General features: G+C 42.0%; 1 protein-coding gene and 1 long non-coding RNA gene across 5 annotated transcripts in view; one reads left to right on the forward strand and one right to left on the reverse strand.

Moving 5' to 3' along the window:
- LOC108528130 (uncharacterized) overlaps positions 1-3,007 on the reverse strand; it is a 56,812-nt gene extending 53,805 nt beyond the window's left edge. Inside the window, exon 1 of the long non-coding RNA XR_001885033.1 lies at positions 2,831-3,007. This is a non-coding gene — a long non-coding RNA (uncharacterized LOC108528130). The remainder of the gene's footprint in view (positions 1-2,830) is intronic.
- Positions 2,240-20,105, forward strand: part of SLC22A15 (solute carrier family 22 member 15) — an 88,966-nt gene continuing 71,100 nt past the window's right edge. For 3 of the 4 annotated variants that reach the window (XR_001885032.1, XM_017869801.1, XM_017869802.1), the window contains exons 1-2: positions 2,271-2,455; positions 17,937-18,149. Coding sequence is in view for 3 of the 4 variants with exons in the window: in XM_017869801.1 (XP_017725290.1) it covers positions 2,369-2,455; positions 17,937-18,149 (300 nt within the window). In the remaining variant the exon portion in view is untranslated. Of the gene's footprint in view, positions 2,456-17,936; positions 18,150-20,105 lie in introns of all 4 variants that reach the window. The other variant, XM_017869800.1, reaches the window with a different exon arrangement.

Below are 20,105 nucleotides of genomic sequence, written 5' to 3' on the forward strand. Positions count from 1 at the left end.
ACTTTATTTATTTATTTATTTATTTATTTATTTATTTATTTTTGAGATAGAGTCTTGCTCTGTTGCCCAGGCTGGAGTGCAATGGCACAATCTCGGCTCACTGCAACCTCTGCCTCCCAGGTTCAAGCGATTCTCCTGCCTCAGTCTCCTGAGTAGCTGGGACTATAGGCCTGTGCCACCATGTCCCGCTAATTTTTGTATTTTTAATAGAGACGGAGTTTCACCATGTTTGCCAGGCTGGACCTGAACTCCCAACCTCAGGTGATCCGCCTGCCTTGCCCTCTCAAAGTGGTAGGATTACAGGTGTGAGCCACTGCGCCCAGCCCCATATAATTATTCTTAAAAAAAGAAACATTAGAAGCAAAGAAGCTAAACTTTCAAGTCATGTGGCTAGTGAAAGAATTACAGAGTAACAAAAGTGAAAAAAAAGGAAAGAATTCATATAATCTATGAAACAAAAAAATAAAAAAATTCACAAAACGAATTCTTTAAAAAAATAATAAAGTAGATAAACCTCTGGCAAGACTGTTAAGATTGGAACAACAAAGATGAACACTATTCAGAATGAAAATGGGACCTAAACACAGTTAGACCCTTATTTTAAAACCCCAAGAGAACAATGTGAACAAGTTTATTCCAAAACAATTTCTCAACTAGATAAAAAAGAATAATTTCTAGAAAAAAAAGCGGTTCAAGAAGCAATGCAAAGCCATACAAATATATCTAGTTATACACATCTATCTTGACCCGTATCTATACATCTGTAATAAACAGGCTCCCCTGCAAAACAAACTAAGTGTAGATGGTTGCTGGAGAGTTTTACCAAACACTCACACTCATGTTATGAAAGCGCTATAAAATCTTACTGCCAAATCCAGACATGAGCATCAGGAAGAAAAGAAAATTATAGGCCTAGTTCGCTAGTCACAGATGTAAAGTCCCTAGACAAAACACTAGCAAATTAAATTTGGCAATAAATAGCAATATCATGAGCAAGTATTAACAGGATTTGTTCCAAAGTTCAATATCAAAAAAACTATTACCATAATGTACCCGATTATCAGATTCAAGAAGAAAACAATAGGATCATGTCAATAAATGCAAAAGCACTTGTCACACTTCAGCATTTATTAACAATGAGGATTCGTAGAAAACAGCCAAAGAAGGAAACTTTTAACTATTAGTAGTACCTACACAGAAAACGTTTCCTTAAGAGAGAAAAAAATCTTAGAGTTTATAGTTTACAGTTTCCAACCCACTGATAAATTCAGTTACAGTGAGCATTCATTTAATTGCTAAAATAAGAAAGCAGTTGACCATAAAGCCTAGCTACCAATACGCTGCAACAGACATCACAATTAACGGAAAATTTGGAAGCATAAGAAGGATGCTGGCAGGTCAAGGACACTAGTTGGTCGCCATTTCTATTCAATGTTAAACTAGGAGTCATGGTCTAGACAATGGAATACTACGCAGCTGTTAAAAAAGACAACACATAATAAACAAAAAAGAAAATGAGGTTAGGGAGTGTGGGCATGAGGGGACTCCAGTGTCCCTTGGCCCTGCCACGATTTTTTTTTTTTTTTTTTTTTTGTTTTTTAATTTCCACCTGACAAACTGCCGTTTATCCTTTAAATACCTTGGCAGGCATCACCTCCTGCCCCAAAGATTAATCCTTCGTCTTTTGCGCTTCCTTTGTACCTCGTGCCTACTTCTATAAGCAAATGTATCTGGCGGTTTTACAAGAATTTGCTTACCTAGCAGTGTACTTAACCCATGGCTAGCACAGAGTAGGACTGGAAAGAAATGCTGCACAGACAGCACTTTTCTCTGAAGGCTCTAGGGCTCCCCAAGCCCCTGCATTAAACTGGTTTGGGCAAAAGGACAGGCATCGCTGAGAACCGCAAGGCCGCCCGCCAGCTGCGGGGTCCCCCGTAGGCAGAGCCCTGGGTCACACGCGGACGCGGTCCGGGCGTTTCTTCTCAGGCCCTCAGCCCGGCCCACTTCCTCTTTCCTCACTTTAGAGGGAATGCAGCGATCCCTCTCAAAACAAAACACCATTTTTTTTTTTTTAACAGGAAGTCCAGAGGCCCGGGTCCAGGGCATCCAGCCCCGGATCTCGAACGCCCTCCTCGCCCCTCGCCCCGCGTCGCCCGGCTCCGTTCCCCGCCCCGCGGCCACCGCTCGAGCCTGACAGCCCCGCCACCCGCGCAGGCGCCCCGCCGCCCCGGCCGCCGCCCGCGCGTCCATCCCCGCCCCCGGGGGCGGGTCAGAGCCGGTGCCGGGCGCCCCAGGGGTTGCCGCGCCGGGCGGGAGGGCCGCGCCTGAGCGGGCGGCGGGGTGGCGGAGTTCCTGCGCGCTGCCCGCCATGGAGGTGGAGGAGGCGTTCCAGGCAGTGGGGGAGATGGGCATCTACCAGATGTACTTGTGCTTCCTGCTGGCCGTGCTGTTGCAGGTAAGTCCCCGCGGCCCCGCAGCCGCACTTCCCTCTTCAGGGCCGCCCGGCCCACGGCTAGGCGTCCGCTCCCAGACCGCCAGGGCGAAGCCGAGGCTCTGCAAACACCGAGGTGTGGCGAGCGTCGGGGTGGGGCAGGGGCGAGGCGCCGCGCGGTGGCCTGGGCCCGGCCCGCAGCGTCAAGGTCGCCGGCCGGCCTCAGAGTCTCTTGGGTTCAGCCGGGCCCTCCACCCCGCCGCCTTGAGTGCTGGAAGGAGCGTGTTGGGGGAGGTTCCTCAGCCGCTATGCTGGTTAAAGAGGGATGCAAAATTGTGTTACCTGCCCTACGCTGTTGTCTGTAACATGCTGCAAATATGAAGGGAATTGTTACCCTACCTGTGGCATTGTCACCTTGGAATCTAGGACACAGTCTTGATAACCTGCAGACAAAAGGTGTCTAGGATCGCCTCCCTCTGCGCTGGGTATCCTCTTCCTCTTTTCCTGGGCTTGAGGGGAGTTACTCTTCCAGGGGCTTTCAAAGCCTAGAATTTATTTCCCTCTGACTTAAGTTCTGCTGGCTCGTTAGGCCCTGCGCCAGCCTTGGGCTGAGACTCCTGTAAGCCGAATAGTGCCATTTACAATGTGTGGTTATCAAATGGAATCACTTCTTCATTATAAAGAATTCTGAGAACCTGCTTGTACACCCCAGCCTCAAAATATCGATTCCATATGCGAAAGGTCACTACAGATTAACTGCGCCAGGCAAGGGTTAGTCCTTCACCAACTTAAATGGCTCATTTGACATTAGTCCGCTTCTCTCAATATGCCAAAGGCATTTCATTCACAAATCCTTTCTTAGTATTTGCTGTGAGCCAGCCACTTTACTTTTTCTTCAGTCAACACGTTTAATACGGGCTAGGATGTGCTGAACATAAGGATGCCATGGTGGACAAATCATTCACTGCCCTCTGGAGCTTGCATTCCAGTGGCTGCGGGTGGGGCAGGCAGACAGTTAAGTAATTTAGTTAACATGTGATGATAGTTATTCTGCAGGAAGTGCAGAGTGGTCATGGAGATAGCCACCAGTCCACAAGTTGCTTAAAGCTTGCATAAGGCAGTGGCTTAACAGGAAGATGGGGGAAGGAAGGGGTTGACTTATTGATTAAAATGTTTGGAAGTTCAGTTGATTTCATCATCAGCCAGAAACGGTTCAAATGATGGAGTCAATTCTTTGTCTAGCAGAACAGTTCCCAGGTCACGAATATGCGGTATTCTGAAGTTCTTTTAAGCTTGTTGTTCTAGCTTTAAACAAGCTTTCCCCAGGTAGAAAAAACGTTCAAGCTAGATAAGAGTATTTAATACAGAAAAAGTTGAATTGCAACCATGATGCCTGATCTTTATTTATAACTTTCTTTGAGAAAACCCATTTTCTGTTCCAGCCATGAATTCCAGGAAACTACTTCCTTTCTTGAACAATCCCAGTTCCCCAATTCTCTATCCCTACCCTTCACTTCCTGTTATCATTTTCTTATTTGCCTAGCCAAGTATCCACTAACTTGGAGTAAGTTTGTCTTCAGTGGAGTGAGGTTCTAAAAAGGCCAGTGTTCTGGGTTTAGGACCTGTTAAGTTTCTCTGACTTATTTGTGGTTGACCCAGTTAGAGTTTGCTATCAAAAAGTTCCAAACCCATGCCCATGACCGTTCACTAGACCTTGGCTGATTTATGGTCAGTATTTGCTGTACAAGGACCAGGTCTCAGAGTGTTGGGGAGGAGTGACTGGTTGTTTATCTCGTAGTTGTGGGCAGGGAGATGCCCTGTAGCTGTGCCTATACCAGTGGAGGAGATGCCAGCCTAGGCAAAAGTGAATCCTTCACATGCTACATGTTTTTAAGGACTCAGTTACCCCATTGAGATACACGATCCAGGTGGTTGTAGAGCCACCCAGAGCTATCCTGGGTATGAGAGTGGATATCCCCAAAGACCTGTCTACCAAGTCTGTTGTTGGAGATGTTTTGGGTTAGGGCAGCTGGTCTGTAGGGTGGGAATACCGTGGAGTCCCATTGCTCAGTTGTATCACAGGTGATTTCATCATTCTTGGGGGTGAGGTTTTGCTTCCCCCAGAAGAGTAAGAAGCCCTTTTACACAGTTACCTTAAACGAAAGGGGGTTTGTCTGCTTTTAAAATCAAAGGAGTTTTTGTACCATTGCCCAAGCAAGGGGCAGACCAACAACACAGTAAGAAGACCAGAGAGAGGGAGCCTCTGCTCCAGTGGGAGCCTTCTCCCTATCTGCTATTTGGTAGTGATTAACCCCAGTTGAGAGGCACAAAACCAGAAGGACAGAGGTGGAAACTTTACAGGCCTTTTAACATTTTCCTTCTTCTGGGACCATTATTATTATTTTTAAAAATGATTTTCCCTTTACTCCAAACACATCCATGTTCAAACTAAGAGGACAAAACCACATAGCAATGCCAATTCTAAAGGGTTTTTGGTTAACTGTTTTCTTGAATTATTAGTACCATGATGTAAATCATTAAAAGTTACCTCACTATCCAGTTTCCTTTGGCTGGGAGACTTGCCTTCATACTCCTTGCAAACACAATTTTTGGAATCTCGATAGCGTTCAACTAGGAGATAACTAAAGAACACATGCAGATTTTGCAGATTTTTCCTCAGCGTAAGATGCAAATGCCCTGAAAATGGTGATATGTGGTATTAATGTACGTAAACAAAAAGTGAAGGGAAAAAGATTGCCTATGTAAAAATGGTTGATTTATGAATAAGCAACAAGCTTTACAGTTAGAAACATTCTTACCATCAAAATGTACTTACTGTTCCTAGGATCAGAGCTAGCCGTGATATTTAAATAGGAATAATTATATTTAGTGTATTACTGTTTCTCTTCTGATGGTCATTCCGAGTTGCTGCCATCATCACTATTTTGTGTTTGTGTATGTGTTTGCTTGTTGTCTAGGCTCTCTGGAGGAGGAAGGTTGAAATACAATTCACTGTTTCTTGATTTCTTTAGACATGAAATGAAAATGGACCTTACTTCTTTGTTCTAAGCCAGAGGCTCCTGCTTTGTCATTTTCCTCAAAATCATGAATCATACATTGCAGTATAATTTGTACAGAATTTAAAACCCCCATTTACTATCAGGAACATGTAATCTATAACAAGCATTCGCCAGCAAAATTGTGATGCTGTGCTATGAATCTCATCTTAGATTCTGGTGTTCAAGAATGCATTATTTTTATATAAACTCTTTTTTTTTTTTTGAGACGGAGTCTTGCTCTGTCGCCCGGGCTGGAGTGCAGTGGCCGGATCTCAGCTCACTGCAAGCTCCGCCTCCCGGGTTTACACCCTTCTCCTGCCTCAGCCTCCGGAGTAGCTGGGACTACAGGCGCCCGCCACCTCGCCCGGCTAGTTTTTTTGTATTTTAGTAGAGACGGGGTTTCACCCTGTTAGCCAGGATGGTCTCGATCTCCTGACCTCGTGATCCGCCCGTCTCGGCCTCCCAAAGTGCTGGGATTACAGGCTTGAGCCACCGCGCCCAGCCTTTATATAAACTCTTAATAACCTTATTTTTTAGATCTTGGAATGACCAGTACATTAACATTATCCATGCAATAAATAGCTTTTCACGGCATTTTAAAAAGTGGAATGATTGCAGAAGAGGAAACTATAATGGTTAACACACGAAAAGATGTTTTAAGTTCAGTGGTCATCTGGGACAGGCATATTAAAATGGCTATGAAATACCATTTCACACTTACCATATTAGCAAACATTAAGCAATCTAACAGTACGAGTGTGATGAAATGAGAAATAGAAACTATACCCCATTTAGAGAACAATTTGGCACCATCTAGTAGAATTAAAACCTAGCATTGAACTCGTAGGTACATATCCTACATTGTCCCTTGAGCATGTGCATAGGGAGATATGTGTAAGATGTTTACTGCGACACTGTCTATTATAACAAAAGTTAGAACCACCTGACTTTCAAAACAGGACTGGATAAGATGTGGTATAAATTTAATAGAATACAACATCTGAAATAAATGAACTAGATCTATATATGACTGTATGGAGGAATTTCTAAAACACAATGTTAAGTGAGAAAAAGCAGAACCGTATATACTATTGACACATATTCCTAATACAAATTTTAAAAACACACAAACCAATGCTATATTTGCTTCATAAATATATATAAACACTGTAGAAATATAAGAACACGGAGTAGAAAGATCCACACCCAATTCATAAGATTGGTTGCCTCTGGGGAAGGAAGGGAAGGGGTGGGCTTAGGGAGGGTACAAAGGAGATTGCATCTGTTATCATTTGTTGATTGTGATAGTAGTTTCATGAATCTTATTTTTTGCTTTTCCATATTAAATATTTTTAAGTGAAAAGATGGTAAAGGGAAGAAGATATGCATATCTAGGAGAGAATACTATAGTTTGCTGTATGAGAATAATGGTTCATTCTTTTTTTAAAATCAATATTCCTTTGATCAATTATGGCTGTGAATTGTGGTCCTTTAAGCACAGGAGGGTGGGGTAGAGTGATTTTATTCAGCCTGTTTTGTTAAACTTCATGTGGAATGCTATCACAACTTACCTCCCCTATCTGCTTATACATGGCACCATGTCCCTCCCTTCACAAGAAATTCTTAGGTTTGGTGAGATATGACTGAGATCATAGCTGGTTCTTCTAACCTCCCTGGCATAAGCAAGTGATGAAGTTCACACCGTAAGCATTAGTGAAGCCCTTGTTCAGTTATAAAGACCAGCTGTCATCCCCAGGGTGTTCTCACCACCACTGAGGTTTCAGCCGTGGTGAGAACCTATGGTCTTAGTAAGACCCTCTCATGACTCCAAAACATGTGGCCATTTACCAGGGCTCTCTGCCGGTTTGAGCAAGTTTTATGCTGCTCCGACTGTCAAATTTTATTTCTATCAGCCCTCACACAGTGGCCTGGAGGTTGGGTCTGCTGAGGGTTTATGGTGATCTGGGAACTTTTGCCTTTCACCAGTTTAGGTGGGTGGGGCAAAGAGACAAACACAGTAGTTTGGTCAAAGAAACCAAAGCCACACTGGCCCCCACACCCTCAGGAAAACTGTTGTTGTCCATAGGCAGACACTGCCCCCTAGTGTAGAGCAGATAAAGTTGCTGATCTGTCAGACAGATTTTCATCCAGGGAGGTTGTAGAGATACAGGAGGCCTCCAGAAGAGTTAAGGAGCTCCTTTGGGCCTGGATATCTCAAGAATTAGGACATTCCATGGGAAGCAACTAGCCTGATGCCTCTGCAGCACCCAGCCCCTGCTCCAAATGCCTTCCAAGGCCATCCATGGCTGTTTGACTTGTGCCTTGACAGTGAAGGTATTATCTCCCAAGATAGCACAAAAAAAGTCATTAAAGTCATGAAGATAGGCAATGTGAATATGGCAGAAAGAACACTAGGCTTGAATGCTGTGCTACTCTGCTGCAAGATGGCATTATTAGGCAATTGTTATTAGGCAAACGATCCCTCAGTCTCTACTGTTCGCTTGGAAATGACTGGATCACGAAAGTTTAATTTGTTTTGCAAGTTTAGGATTTCTCAGAGTTTCCCAATGCCCAGCAATTAATTGGCCTTGTGGCAGTGTTGACCCTAGGTTTCAGAATACTAGCTTGGTTCATCACCACAGTTAGAAGTTGCCTTAGGCCGGGCGCGGTGGCTCAGGCCTGTAATCCCAGCACTTTGGGAGGCCGAGATGGGCGGATCACGAGGTCAGGAGATCGAGACCATCTTGGCTAACAGGGTGAAACCCCGTCTCTACTAAAAAATACAAAAAACTAGCCGGGCGAGGTGGCGGGCGCCTGTAGTCCCAGCTACTCGGGAGGCTGAGGCAGGAGAATGGCGTAAACCCGGGAGGCGGAGCTTGCAGTGAGCTGATATCCGGCCACTGCACTCCAGCCTGGGCGACAGAGCAAGACTCCGTCTCAAAAAAAAAAAAAAAAAAAAAAAGAAGTTGCCTTAGAAGAAAAAGACTCTCAAATCCAAAGATGCTCACAGCTCAGGACTCTCCTCTCTGACTTCTTTGACCAAACACTTATATGAACTGATATCTGCCTTCATCGGACACAATACAGTACTCAACAAATGGCATGTGGTGATTGTAGAAAAAAGAGAAAATATAGAAATTCATACAAATCACTAGTGATTCTACCACCCTAAAGTAAAGCATGCTCACATTTTGGTGTATAGCCTTCCAGACTCTTTATTATATAAATACTGTATATCCATCTTTTTTGCAGAAATGTGTATTGTAAGTGGATTTTTGTCTCTCAGCAATGTTGTGAATGCCTTGTTATGCACGTAAAGGAATAGCTACGTATTTTTTAGTGGCTGTAACATGGTATTTCAATATATGGCCATAATGTAATTTGCTATTCTGTTCTCTTGTGTTGCATATGTTATGCTTCCTCTTTTTCAAGTTCACAAACCCACACAGCCCATGGTATTGGTTCTTTCTTCTGTTCTGACCTTTACTTCTTGCCAGGTGATTGTTTATCACTCTTCTCAAGACCAGACTTCTCCTGACTCCACTCGTCTAGTTCTACCTAGATGCTTTTTGTCCCAACTTCATGGATAAAATAGAAGTTAGTTAGTGTAAATTTTCTAAACATCGTTTCCTTTTACTTCAAAAATTTTTTTCATCCTCACCTATCTTAAATAGCTTCTGTGTTAGGGAACATGTCCAAGAGGAAGACATGTTTCTGCCCTCTTTCTAGGGATATCTTTTCACTTTTATTTTTGCTTCTGTGTAATCCATCAGTTATTTCTAATCCTCTCTTTCTGCATTCTCTGCAGAATACCCTGCATGGTAGATATATGGAAATTGTATTAAATACCATTAACTATTAATAAAGTGAGAGAGTTATGCCCTTCTCAAGCCTTCTTTAGTCCTGTTTATCTAAGAAGAAAGTCTCATTTGCTGTTAGCACTTCTAAAAACATTTCCATATATTTCTGTTTTAACAAAGGGAATGAACTAGAATGAAAGAATTAGAAGAGCTTCAAACATTATCTAGTTGGAACTTAACATTATTCTGTTTTATTGTATTTATTCATTTTCTTTTAAAACTTCTTTTAAAAGTATGAGACATTTCTGATGGAAAAATACAGAGAGTAATATCACAGACACACATGTACTTACTTCCAGATTTCATAAATGCAAATATTTTGCCATATTTGTTTAATGTTGTGTCAGTCATAGTTCTACTGGAGAAGCAGGATCCCTAGGATGGATATGTGTGTGTGTGTGCATGTGTGTGTATGTGTGTTTATGTAGGGTTATATATGTATAATCGATGCATCATTCATTATGGAGATTTGACTGTATACTGTTGCGGGAGCTGGTACAGCAGTCCCTGTAAGGCTGTTGTCTTTGTGTGTGATGTTGGAGCTTGAAGTCTGCAGGGCAGGTAGTCAAGAAGGGAAGATATGATCTGGAGCCCATCAGAAGTGACTGGAATCTGTGTCATTCTCCCTGCCTCCAACCTTGATGAAGTGGCTGCCTTTCATCACAGAATTAAACATGTACCTGGGCAAGAAGTCAGAGCAGCTGAAGGAGGATCCACGGGAAGGTGGAGCGGTTGCAGCCTCGTGACTGTGCCACGCCAATGAGGTGGACCAGCACATAAGTGGTAAGCTGTGTGAGGCACGAAGGCACGTGCCCCAACCTGGGCATAAAATGCAAAAACAGCTGCTCCTTCACTTTCACCCCTCTCCTAAATCTAGCCTGAAAATATCTCCTGTGGCCCACCTTAAATAAAAACATACTAGCTAACACTTGGCGTTCTAACATTGTGCATATTTTTGTAGTTCCACCTGCCAAGTGATGTCTGTATTGATATAAAATTCTATTTTATGTTAATTTACTGAAATTAAAACATTTGAATTGATTTTAAAGAAGACTATTGAGTAAATAGTAGCAGACAGAAAATGGGCATGTGAAAACTTGCAAAGGGTACTCAGATGACTGATTAGGGAAAAGCTGAGCTAGCCATATAATTCTTCCCAGTTATGTAAAGATATATTCTTTACTCTCCTGACTCTGATCAGGCTATTGCTTTTACCAAATAATTTCTTTTCCTGAGTTCTGTTTTCATTAACTCCTTAGCAGCCTTTACTACCTGCTCAAGTATCACATTAACAACCTTTTCCTGATTCTCCTAGGTGGAATTCACATCTCCATTCTTTGTGCTGTCATGAACTTCATTTTCACTATGGCTAATACAGCATTCCTAACAGTCCGCCTTGCATTCATCGATTTGGATATACAGTCATGCACCACATAACGATGTTTCTGTCAATGACAGCATATGCAACACTGGGCCCATAAGATCATAATGGAGCTGAAAAATTCCTATCGCCTAGTATTTCCTATGCTATGTTTTTAATTGTTATTTTAGAGTATACTCCTCCTACTTATTAAAAAAAAAGTTAACTGTAAACCAGCCTCAGGCAGATTCTTCGGGAGACAGTCCAGAAGAAGGCATGGTGTGATAGGAGATGAGGGTTCCATGTCTTCAGATGTTGTTTTCCTGAAGACCTTCCATTGGGACAAGATGTGGAGGTAGAGACAGTGGTATTGATCCTGACTCTGCATAGGTCTAGGCTAATGTGTGTGTGTCTTAGGTTTTAACAAATAAGTTCAAAAAATTTTTAAAAATAGAAATAAGCTTATAGAATAAGGATGTAAAGAAAGAAAATATTTTTGTACAGCTATATAATATGTTTGTGTTTTTAGCTGTGTTACTACAAGTGTCAAAAGTTAAAAAAAATTTAAGTTTAAAATGTAGAAAAGCTACAGTAAGTTTAATTATTATTGAAGAAATAATTTAAAAAATAAATTTAGCCTAATTGTACATTGTTTATAAAGTCTACAGTAGTGTCCTAGGCCTTCACATCCATTCACTCCTCATTCACTGATTCACACAGGGCAACTTCCAGTCCTGCAGGCTCCATTCATAGTAAGTGTCCTATACAGGTGTACCATTTAAAAAATCTTTAATTGTGTATTTTCTATGTTAGGTATGTTTAGAAACATAAATATTCACCACTGTGTTATAGTTGCCAACAATATTCAGTACAGTAACATGCCTTACAGATTTGTAGCCTAGGAGGAATAGGCTATGCCATATAGCCTAGGTGTGTGGGAGGTTATAGATAGGTTTGGGTAAGTGCACTCTGACATTTGCACAATGATGGACTTGCCTAATGACACGTTTCTCAGAACGTATCCCAGTTGTTAAGTGATGTATAACACATGACTATTTGTTGTCCTCACTTGAATGTATGTGCCTTGAAGGAAAGGCCTACTTTTTATCCATTTTACCCTCTGAGGTGCATAACATAATGTGTTGCAAAGTTTTGGTGCTTGTTACAAGTTTGTTTTTAAAAAATTAAACCATTGAGGAAGAAGAGATGGTCAGCTGGTGGTGTTACCATTTTACTTGAAAAAGAGAGAGAAGGCTGGGCGCGGTGGCTCACGCCTGTAATCCTAGCACTTAGGGAGGCCGAGGCAGGTGGATCACGAGGTCAGGAGTTCAAGACCAGTCTGGCCAAGATGGTGAAACCCTGTCTCTACTAAAAATACAAAAATTAGCTGGGTGTGGTGATGTGCGTCTGTGAGGCTGAGGCAGAGAATTGCTTGAACTTGGGAGGCAGAGGTTGTAGTGAGCCAAGATTGCGCCACTGTACTCCATCCTGGGTGACAGAGCAAGACTCCGTCTAAAAAAAAAAAAAAAAAAAAGAGAGAGAGAGAGAGAGAGAAACAGCTGCAGATTAAATAATTTGTCCAGAATTTTTTTTAAATTTATTTTTAAATCGAGGTGGAGTCTCACTATGTTGTCCAGGCTGGTCTTGAACTCCTGGACTCAAGTGATTCTCCTGCCTTGGCTCTCTAAAGTGCTGGGATTATAAGCATGAGCCCCTGCACCTGGCCTAGTCTTAATTAGTGATTGGAACAAAAATTAGGTAACAGAGTTACTAGTTGTTTTTCTTCTTTTTTTTTGGTTGTACCATTATGCAAGGAGTTAGTTAAAAAATGTATTTGATGGACTCTATGTATTTGTTATACATATGAGATAGACTTTTATGTATATAGCAGTGTGTTGGGTTCTTTAGAGGGAAATAGCAATATAAGTTAGAGTTTCTTTCCTTCAGGAGATGACACATCATTGAAAGTTAGAGTTAAACTATATCTACACATTATATAATGATACAAAGCAGTGTTTCCCCAGTAAATAGTATAGCCAACTAATGCTTTAGAAATTAAGAGAGGAGATGGTGTGGTCTAGAGTGATTTGTTGAAGCCGTCAGAGAGATACCTGAACTTGAGCTGAACTTTGAAGCTTGGATTTAGGGAGAAATGGGAAGGTCATTTCAGGTAGAAAAACATAAAATTGGAATAAGTGTGGAAGAGGGAATAACTTATGCCCTTGCTACACAGAGTGTGGTTGTTGGTTGTTGCAGCTTGTTGGAAATGCAGACTCTTAGCCCCACCCAGACTTAGGGAGTCACATTAAATTTGGGAAGCAGTATTGTATACTATTTGTACAGTGCTGTGCCATTCACTGTTGACTATGAAAGAATCCCACTTGACACTGAAGATAGGTTAATTCGATATTAATGACTTGGATACAGATGTACCGTTAGTGTCTGGTCTTAACTGGAAGAAAACGAAACTTAGAGAGGTTTGGATTTGCTCAAGGTTTAATTAGAGCTGAGGTTCAGACTCAGAAAACAGATTCTACTGCCTTCACACCACACAATGAATAAGTCATATTAGGGCAATTGAATAGGCTGGTAGAGGAAGCTTGAATGCAGATTAGTTAGCACCTGGACCATGTGGTGGAGGATCTGGAATGCTAGAAAACTTGTTATTTATCCATTAATATGTTTTGACTGGAAGAGTTTCAGGGAGATTGATCTGGTGTCATAATGTAGATAGATTAAAATGGGGAAGAAACAGTATTTAGAGGCACCAGTTACTCCGGGTGTGTTAGTGTGTCTCAAATTTTACACACAAAAAATAGCTAGTATTAGTAAGTCAGTCAACAAATATTTATTGAATACCCACTCTGTGCTGGACAATGGGCATATAATCCTGTCTTCATGATTATGGTCTTGCTTATGTAATGCTTTGGATTGAGTTGGTTAGGTAACTGAGTACTAAATGCATAAAAAAAAAACTAAAGGTAATGGCGACAATAAAATAATCTTTGATTTCCCTCCTCCCTCTATTTTCTCAGAAAAAAGCTCTGGCCCCAAAGTTAAGTGGTTCTCGTTCTCATCCTGCTTTTGCAATTAGTGTTATATATAAATTGAACAGTTTACTTAATCGTTCTGTGTCTCATTTTTCCTACTTAAAAAATAAACATCACACTGAACCATGACTTCACAGCACAAGGTATTGTGATGAGACAATTTATAGGAGACTTTTTTGGTTTCCTGAGAAGTATTATAAGAGCTCATAATGGTGTTAATATAAAATTACTTTAATTTAAAACCTTCACTTCTCGAAACTTTAAAATTTCAATCCCCTAGTGCATTTTAGTCATTTTCTAATTATAATTACATTGAAAGGGGGAAAAAATCCAGCCATCTGTGGCACTTGTTCTCCTTCCCTAGAGGTAGAGCTAGAGAAGATAATGATTTATTTGAGATGTTGTTATTCCCACTCTGGTAGACAATGGATGGTGGTTGCTCTTTGTGGCTTTAAGGCCCATCTGCTGATGGGTGCAGTTTTATTAGGCAAAAATATGTGGGTGAATGTGTCCATGGTAGTTGTAGATAAGAGTGGAGAGAAGAATGAGAGAATATTTTTGTTTTTTTGGGGGAAAGGAATAGGATGTCAGCTGTGTGAATTTGTCACAGCCAAAGATAGCAAACCAAAGAGAACCACCCCCATATTCTGTGTGTAGGTGATGCATCCCCATGGCTAGTTAATGCTAAGCCATCTTTGACTTTCTATGACCATATGACCCTGTAAGTGACTGTGGAATAGAGGACCTAGTTTTTTTTTTTTTTTTTTTTGTGGGGTGGCTTGCTCTGTCACCCAGGCTGGAGTGCATTGGCACAATCTCAGCTCACTGCAACCTCCGCCTCCCGGGTTCAAGCAGTTCTTCTGCCTCAGCCTCCCAAGTAGCTGGGACTACAGGCATGTGCCACCATGCCCAGCTACTTTTTTTTTTTTTTTTGTATTTTTGGTAGAGACAGGGTTTCATCATGTTGGTTAGGCTGGTCTCAAACTCCTGACCTCAAATGATCCACCCACCTTGACCTCCCACAGTCCTGGGATTACAGGTGTGAGCCACCGCACCTGGCTGAGGACCAGTATTAATCTGAATGCAGTGTTTAAGCATTGCCTCTCTGACATAATTTCTCACAGTACCCCTTTCATAGCATTTATGAAACAGTATCATTACTGCCTGCTTCTTCTGTCTCCCTTTTGGTTAACAAAAGTAAGCATGACCATGGGTACTGGAGGAGACAAAAAGGCTAACACCGTTTTATTGAGGCTGGCACTGCATAGAAGAGTTGCAAGTTTCTGACTCTTCTGGTGGCATAAAGCTGTGGACCTGTGTGTTCTGTGAGGGCCTTGGGTGTGTGTGTGTGTGGGGGGGGGGTGCATGCATAGGAGGTGGGTGAGGAAGACATTGTGAAGAGTGGGAGGAGAACAGAAGAGAAGATGAAAGAAGTGGAAAGTCCTTATTCTGCCTGCAGGTTGCTAGAAAGAAAACTGGTTAATACTGATGAATACAGATAATACTGATTAGGTAGATTTCACTGTTCCCTATATTATGAATAAGGGTATATAGCAACATCACTTTGTTTTTGCGTTGTTTTCTCCAAACTGGCTTTATTGAGAATGGTATCCTTCATCATGGACGATGCCTCAGATTAGAGGACCCTTTGGAGCATTTCTTCTTTTACCTAGAAGGTTGCTTATCCTAGAACAATCCAGATAAAAATATATGTTGGCCAGGCACGGTGGCTCACGCCTGTAATCCCAGCACTTTGGTAGGCTGAGGCGGGTGGATCACTGGAGGTCAGGAGTTCAAGAACAACCTGGCCAACATGGTGAAACCCCATCTCTATTAAAAATACAAAAATCAGCTGGGCGTGTTGGCAGGTACCTGTAATCCCAGCTACTCGGGAGGCTGAGGCATGAGAATCACTTGAATCTGGGAGGCAGAGATTGCAGTGAGCCAAGACCACACCATTGCACTCTAGCCTGGGTGACAAGAGCGAAGAAATTTTGAATAGTGCCTGGCACATAATTAGCATTATAAAGGCATGTGCTATTATTGGTATTCCATCCTGGTCATTTATTCATTCACCTGTTGAGTGTGTAGGCCCTGGGTTATTTGCTTTGGAAGCCCAAAGGTGAATCAGACATAGATCCTGCCTTTAAGGAGAGTATATTTCAATAGGACAAAATAAGATAAGCAAATACATAAATATAATACAGTGAAGCAAATGGTTCATGCTCTCAAAAGTCTAGGTGGAGCTTTAGGAGTGAGCAGCAAGAAACAGGAGAGGACTTCTGGAGGTTGGAGATACAAGCAAGACAGTAAGGAAGGCTTCATGGAGGAGGTGATATCTGTGTTGCATCTTGGAGGATGGGGAAAGTTCAAACATTTGCAGCAGGAGAAAGTGCCTTCCAGGTGAAGCGAATGGTGTGAACAAAGGTAGAAAAGAGTACATTTAGAAAACATAACTAGTTTGCTTTCCTAATTGAAGGCTGTGCATTCACTAGAACGTGTGTTTCGAGTCCTCTTCTCCCGAGTTCCCTTGCCCCATGTTTTTCATTGCTTTACACCCATCAATTAAATTTCAGCAGATTATAATAATCAGGGGCAGTTCCTAAATGGGTGTAAGTGGCTTTGTAATTATAGCTGCTGGTAAATGTGTAATCTGTCTGTTCTTATAATTATTAAGGTTTTTATTTTTATAAGCTGATTACCTCCTATTCGAAAACTTCTGTAATAGTATGCAAATAGGAGCCGGGAAACATGTAAGTCTAGGAACTTACTTACTCTTGCAGTGTATAATAAATCACCCAGCATCCTGACCCATGACAGCTTTGTACCTCTCCAGAGAGTCCCATCGTCGATGGACTCAAAGTAGATTGAGAATGCCTTAGATCCTCTCAGCCTTACCCAGAATGGAAACATCACATCTGTTTTTTTGTTTTTTGTTTTTTGTCTCACTCTGTCACCCAGACTGGAGTGCAGTGGTGTGATCTCAACTCACTGCAACTTCCACCTCCTGGGTTCAAGCGATTCTGCTGCCTGAGCCTCCTGAGAGGCTGGAATTACAGGTGCCCACCACCACACCTGGAAAATTTAGGTATTTTTAGTAGAGATGGGATTTCACCATGTTGGCCAGGCTGGTCTCTACCTCCTGACCTCAAGTGATCCACCTGCCTCGGCCTCCCAAAATGCTGGGACTGCAGCAGTGATGATTAAAGGTATTTTAAGACATCAAGTTCTAAGTTAATAGGGATAGTTTCTTTAGATTGTCTTACTCTGGAGCAAACTAATTATGTGTTTTCTTAATAAATGTTAAACTTGAAATAATCGTCCAACAATGGGAGTTAATACTGAAAATCCATAGCACAAAAAGGTTGCAATAGGGCTTGACATAAACCCAATTGCAAGTAGCTGTAAAGCCCAGAACAATTAGTGACAATGGCATATGTGTTTAATAAATATTTCTTGAATGAATGTGTGAAGCATATTTCTTGAATGAATGTGTGAAATGTATTTTCTTTGCAGGGGGACAACTATGGTTAGATCAAACCAAGACTAAGTACAACTCAACATTACAAAATGAATATCTATAGCTGGGACTTTGAATTTCTTAAAATCTTATTATGAGCTGTATATCATATTTTAAAATAGTGCCTACTCTAGTACATACTATGCTTACCTGCTTTAGTAAAACAATATAATATATATTGTTTTCTGAGACAATTATACTACAGAAAGTCTCTTGTTTAGATCATGAATCCAAGGCCAAGATACTCCTAGCCCCCTAGTGAATGCTTATCTGATCTGAAGATACAGTGTTGAAGAGATAATAGCTGGAATGTTACTCTTTTAAATCAGAGCAAATAATGTTTTCCCTGCCCTTCTGCTTTTGAACCATGTAAGCATATAAGCAGTGTCTTTAGCATCAGAAATATCTCAAAGAAAGAAAACCCTCTGAAAAAGTATAAAGCGTTTTACAAGTGGGATTGCCAATGATTCTGTTTGTGGTAGATCACAAAGGTTCTTTTCATGTTTTCTCCTTTGTTTCTGATGTGGCTTATATCTGTAGCTCATAAAAATACAAAAGCAAGAAACTGATCTTTCAAGGTTTGCAAGCCTGCTAAGTGTCTTCAACATTGATGGCAAATGTCTGCAGTGTTTGGTTCTGTGTGTTTGCTCTTTCAGCTCTACGTGGCTACGGAGGCCATCCTCATTGCACTGGTTGGGGCCACGCCATCATACCACTGGGACCTGGCAGAGCTCCTGCCAAATCAGAGCCACGGTAACCAGTCAGCTGGTGAAGACCAGGCGTTTGGGGACTGGCTCCTGACAGCCAACGGCAGTGAGATCCATAAGCATGTGCATTTCAGCAGCAGCTTCACCTCCATTGCCTCAGAGGTAACAACAGGCTGTTCTAATCACTAACTAAATATCTCTTTTTGTTCCAATCACTAACTAAATATCTCTTTTTGTCCAGATGGAGCTACTCTTTTTGTCTTGCTGATTTAACTATCAGCCATATTTTCAAATAACTTTCCAGTAAATTTAAAAGTTAAAGGTTTTAATGTATCAAAGGAGAATATTCTATGAGAACACATTCCTTTCCTCTTACTACACATGGGAGAAGCGTGAATCTTTCCAAACTAGTTAGATGAAAAGATACAAGCTGCAAAAGAACCGTATATTGATTATGATGTCCTTTTAAAAAGTGAATTAAATCTTTAATCGCTCTTTATTAAATGTGCAAAAATTAACACAGAGAAATGTAACAATTCATATATAGCATCCATAGTTCATTTTTTTTTTTTTTTGAGACGGAGTCTTGTTTTGTGGCCCAGGCTGGAGTGCAGTGGCACAATCTCAGTTTACTGCAACCTCTGCCTTCCGGGTTCAAGCAGTTCTTCTGCCTCAGCTCCCAAGTAGCTGGGATTACAGGCGCCCACCACCATGCCTGGCTAATTATTTTTTTGGAGTTTTAGTAGAGACGGGGTTTCACTGTGTTGACCAGGGTGCTCTTGAACTCTTGACCTCAGGTGATCCACCCACCTTGGCCTCCCACAGTGCTGGGATTACAGGCATGAACCACCGTGCCTGGCCCATAGCTCATTTTTAAGTCCAGTCCTGTGTGTAGACCATATGGGGCACCTTGACTGTACAATGTAAAACACAGATAGTACCACCTAGTGTGGTCAGGAAGCCTTAGTTTCAAGGGGGCTTTGCTGGCCAGAGAAAAGTTTCTGGTCCTTCTGAGCCAACCAGAGTTAAAGAATCTGAGGGTATATGGTCTGGTGAAGAGAAACCCTGAGTGGGGGCAGATCTCATGGTCAGCTGGAAGGCACTGGTGTTGGTTGTTAAAATGTAGAAATACTCCCCTCTCCTTTGCCTGCTCCCCTTAAGCTACCCATGTGTCTGTTGGCATCCTGACCCCATCCTTGGACTCTATGATCCAGTTAATGGGGTAAATGCCTGGTACAACAGGGGGCCTCTGGGACTCTTGCCACCTCTCAGTTCTGGTTGCCATGCTAGTTAGCTCTCCCAAAATCCCTTGACCACTTCTTCCTGGAAGCCACTCTCCTGTGTGTGTGAGTGTGTGAGAGTATGTGTGTGTGTGTGTCCATCTGTCTATATGTCTGCACCATGGCCTAGCCAGCCTTACCTGTTGTTGACTATTTTGATAATCCTGCTTTGGATGAGGCATACTAAAAAAAGGGGAGACATGCCAAGGATGATGTTTTCTTGGCCTTTTTTTAGGAGTCCCCAGTGGAGTGCCCCACTCGTAAAAGTTACTAGACTAACTTTTTGCAAAGCAGCATTTCTGACTGCAATTCCTGACGTTACCCTTCACTTAGAAACCTCCAGTGATGCTCCCACAGCACACAGAACACATTAGAGACCCTATGAGTTACATTCAGGACCTCTCACACTTCATAGCTTGGTCTAGGTGTACTTTTCCAGCCCCACTCTGCACTTTCCCCCGCTCTCACCCCAGTGGAAATATTTACTATTTCCCACACGTGCCCCGAGCTCTCAGCATAACCTGTTACTCTCAGGAAAGCCCTCACCACTTGCCCTGGCTTCCACCTGGTGAAATCCTCACCTACCCTCTAAGGCTCACTTTCAGTGTCACCTTCTCTGTGAGTCTTCCCAGCCAACTCCCCAGGAGTAAATACGCTTTTGTTTCTGTTCCAGTACCAATTTATTTTCACTTATGTTACAGACTTGTTTGTGGTTCAGCTCTGGGAGTTCTTTGAGGTCAGAAACCATGTTTTGGTTATCTTTGTATCTCCATGGCCTATAGCAATCACCAGCACCACCACCACCACCACTACCACCACTACCACCATTGCCACCACT

This window comes from Rhinopithecus bieti, unplaced genomic scaffold, assembly GCF_001698545.2.
Source record: "Rhinopithecus bieti isolate Rb0 unplaced genomic scaffold, ASM169854v2 scaffold_3040, whole genome shotgun sequence".
NCBI classification, from domain to species: Eukaryota; Metazoa; Chordata; class Mammalia; order Primates; family Cercopithecidae; genus Rhinopithecus; species Rhinopithecus bieti.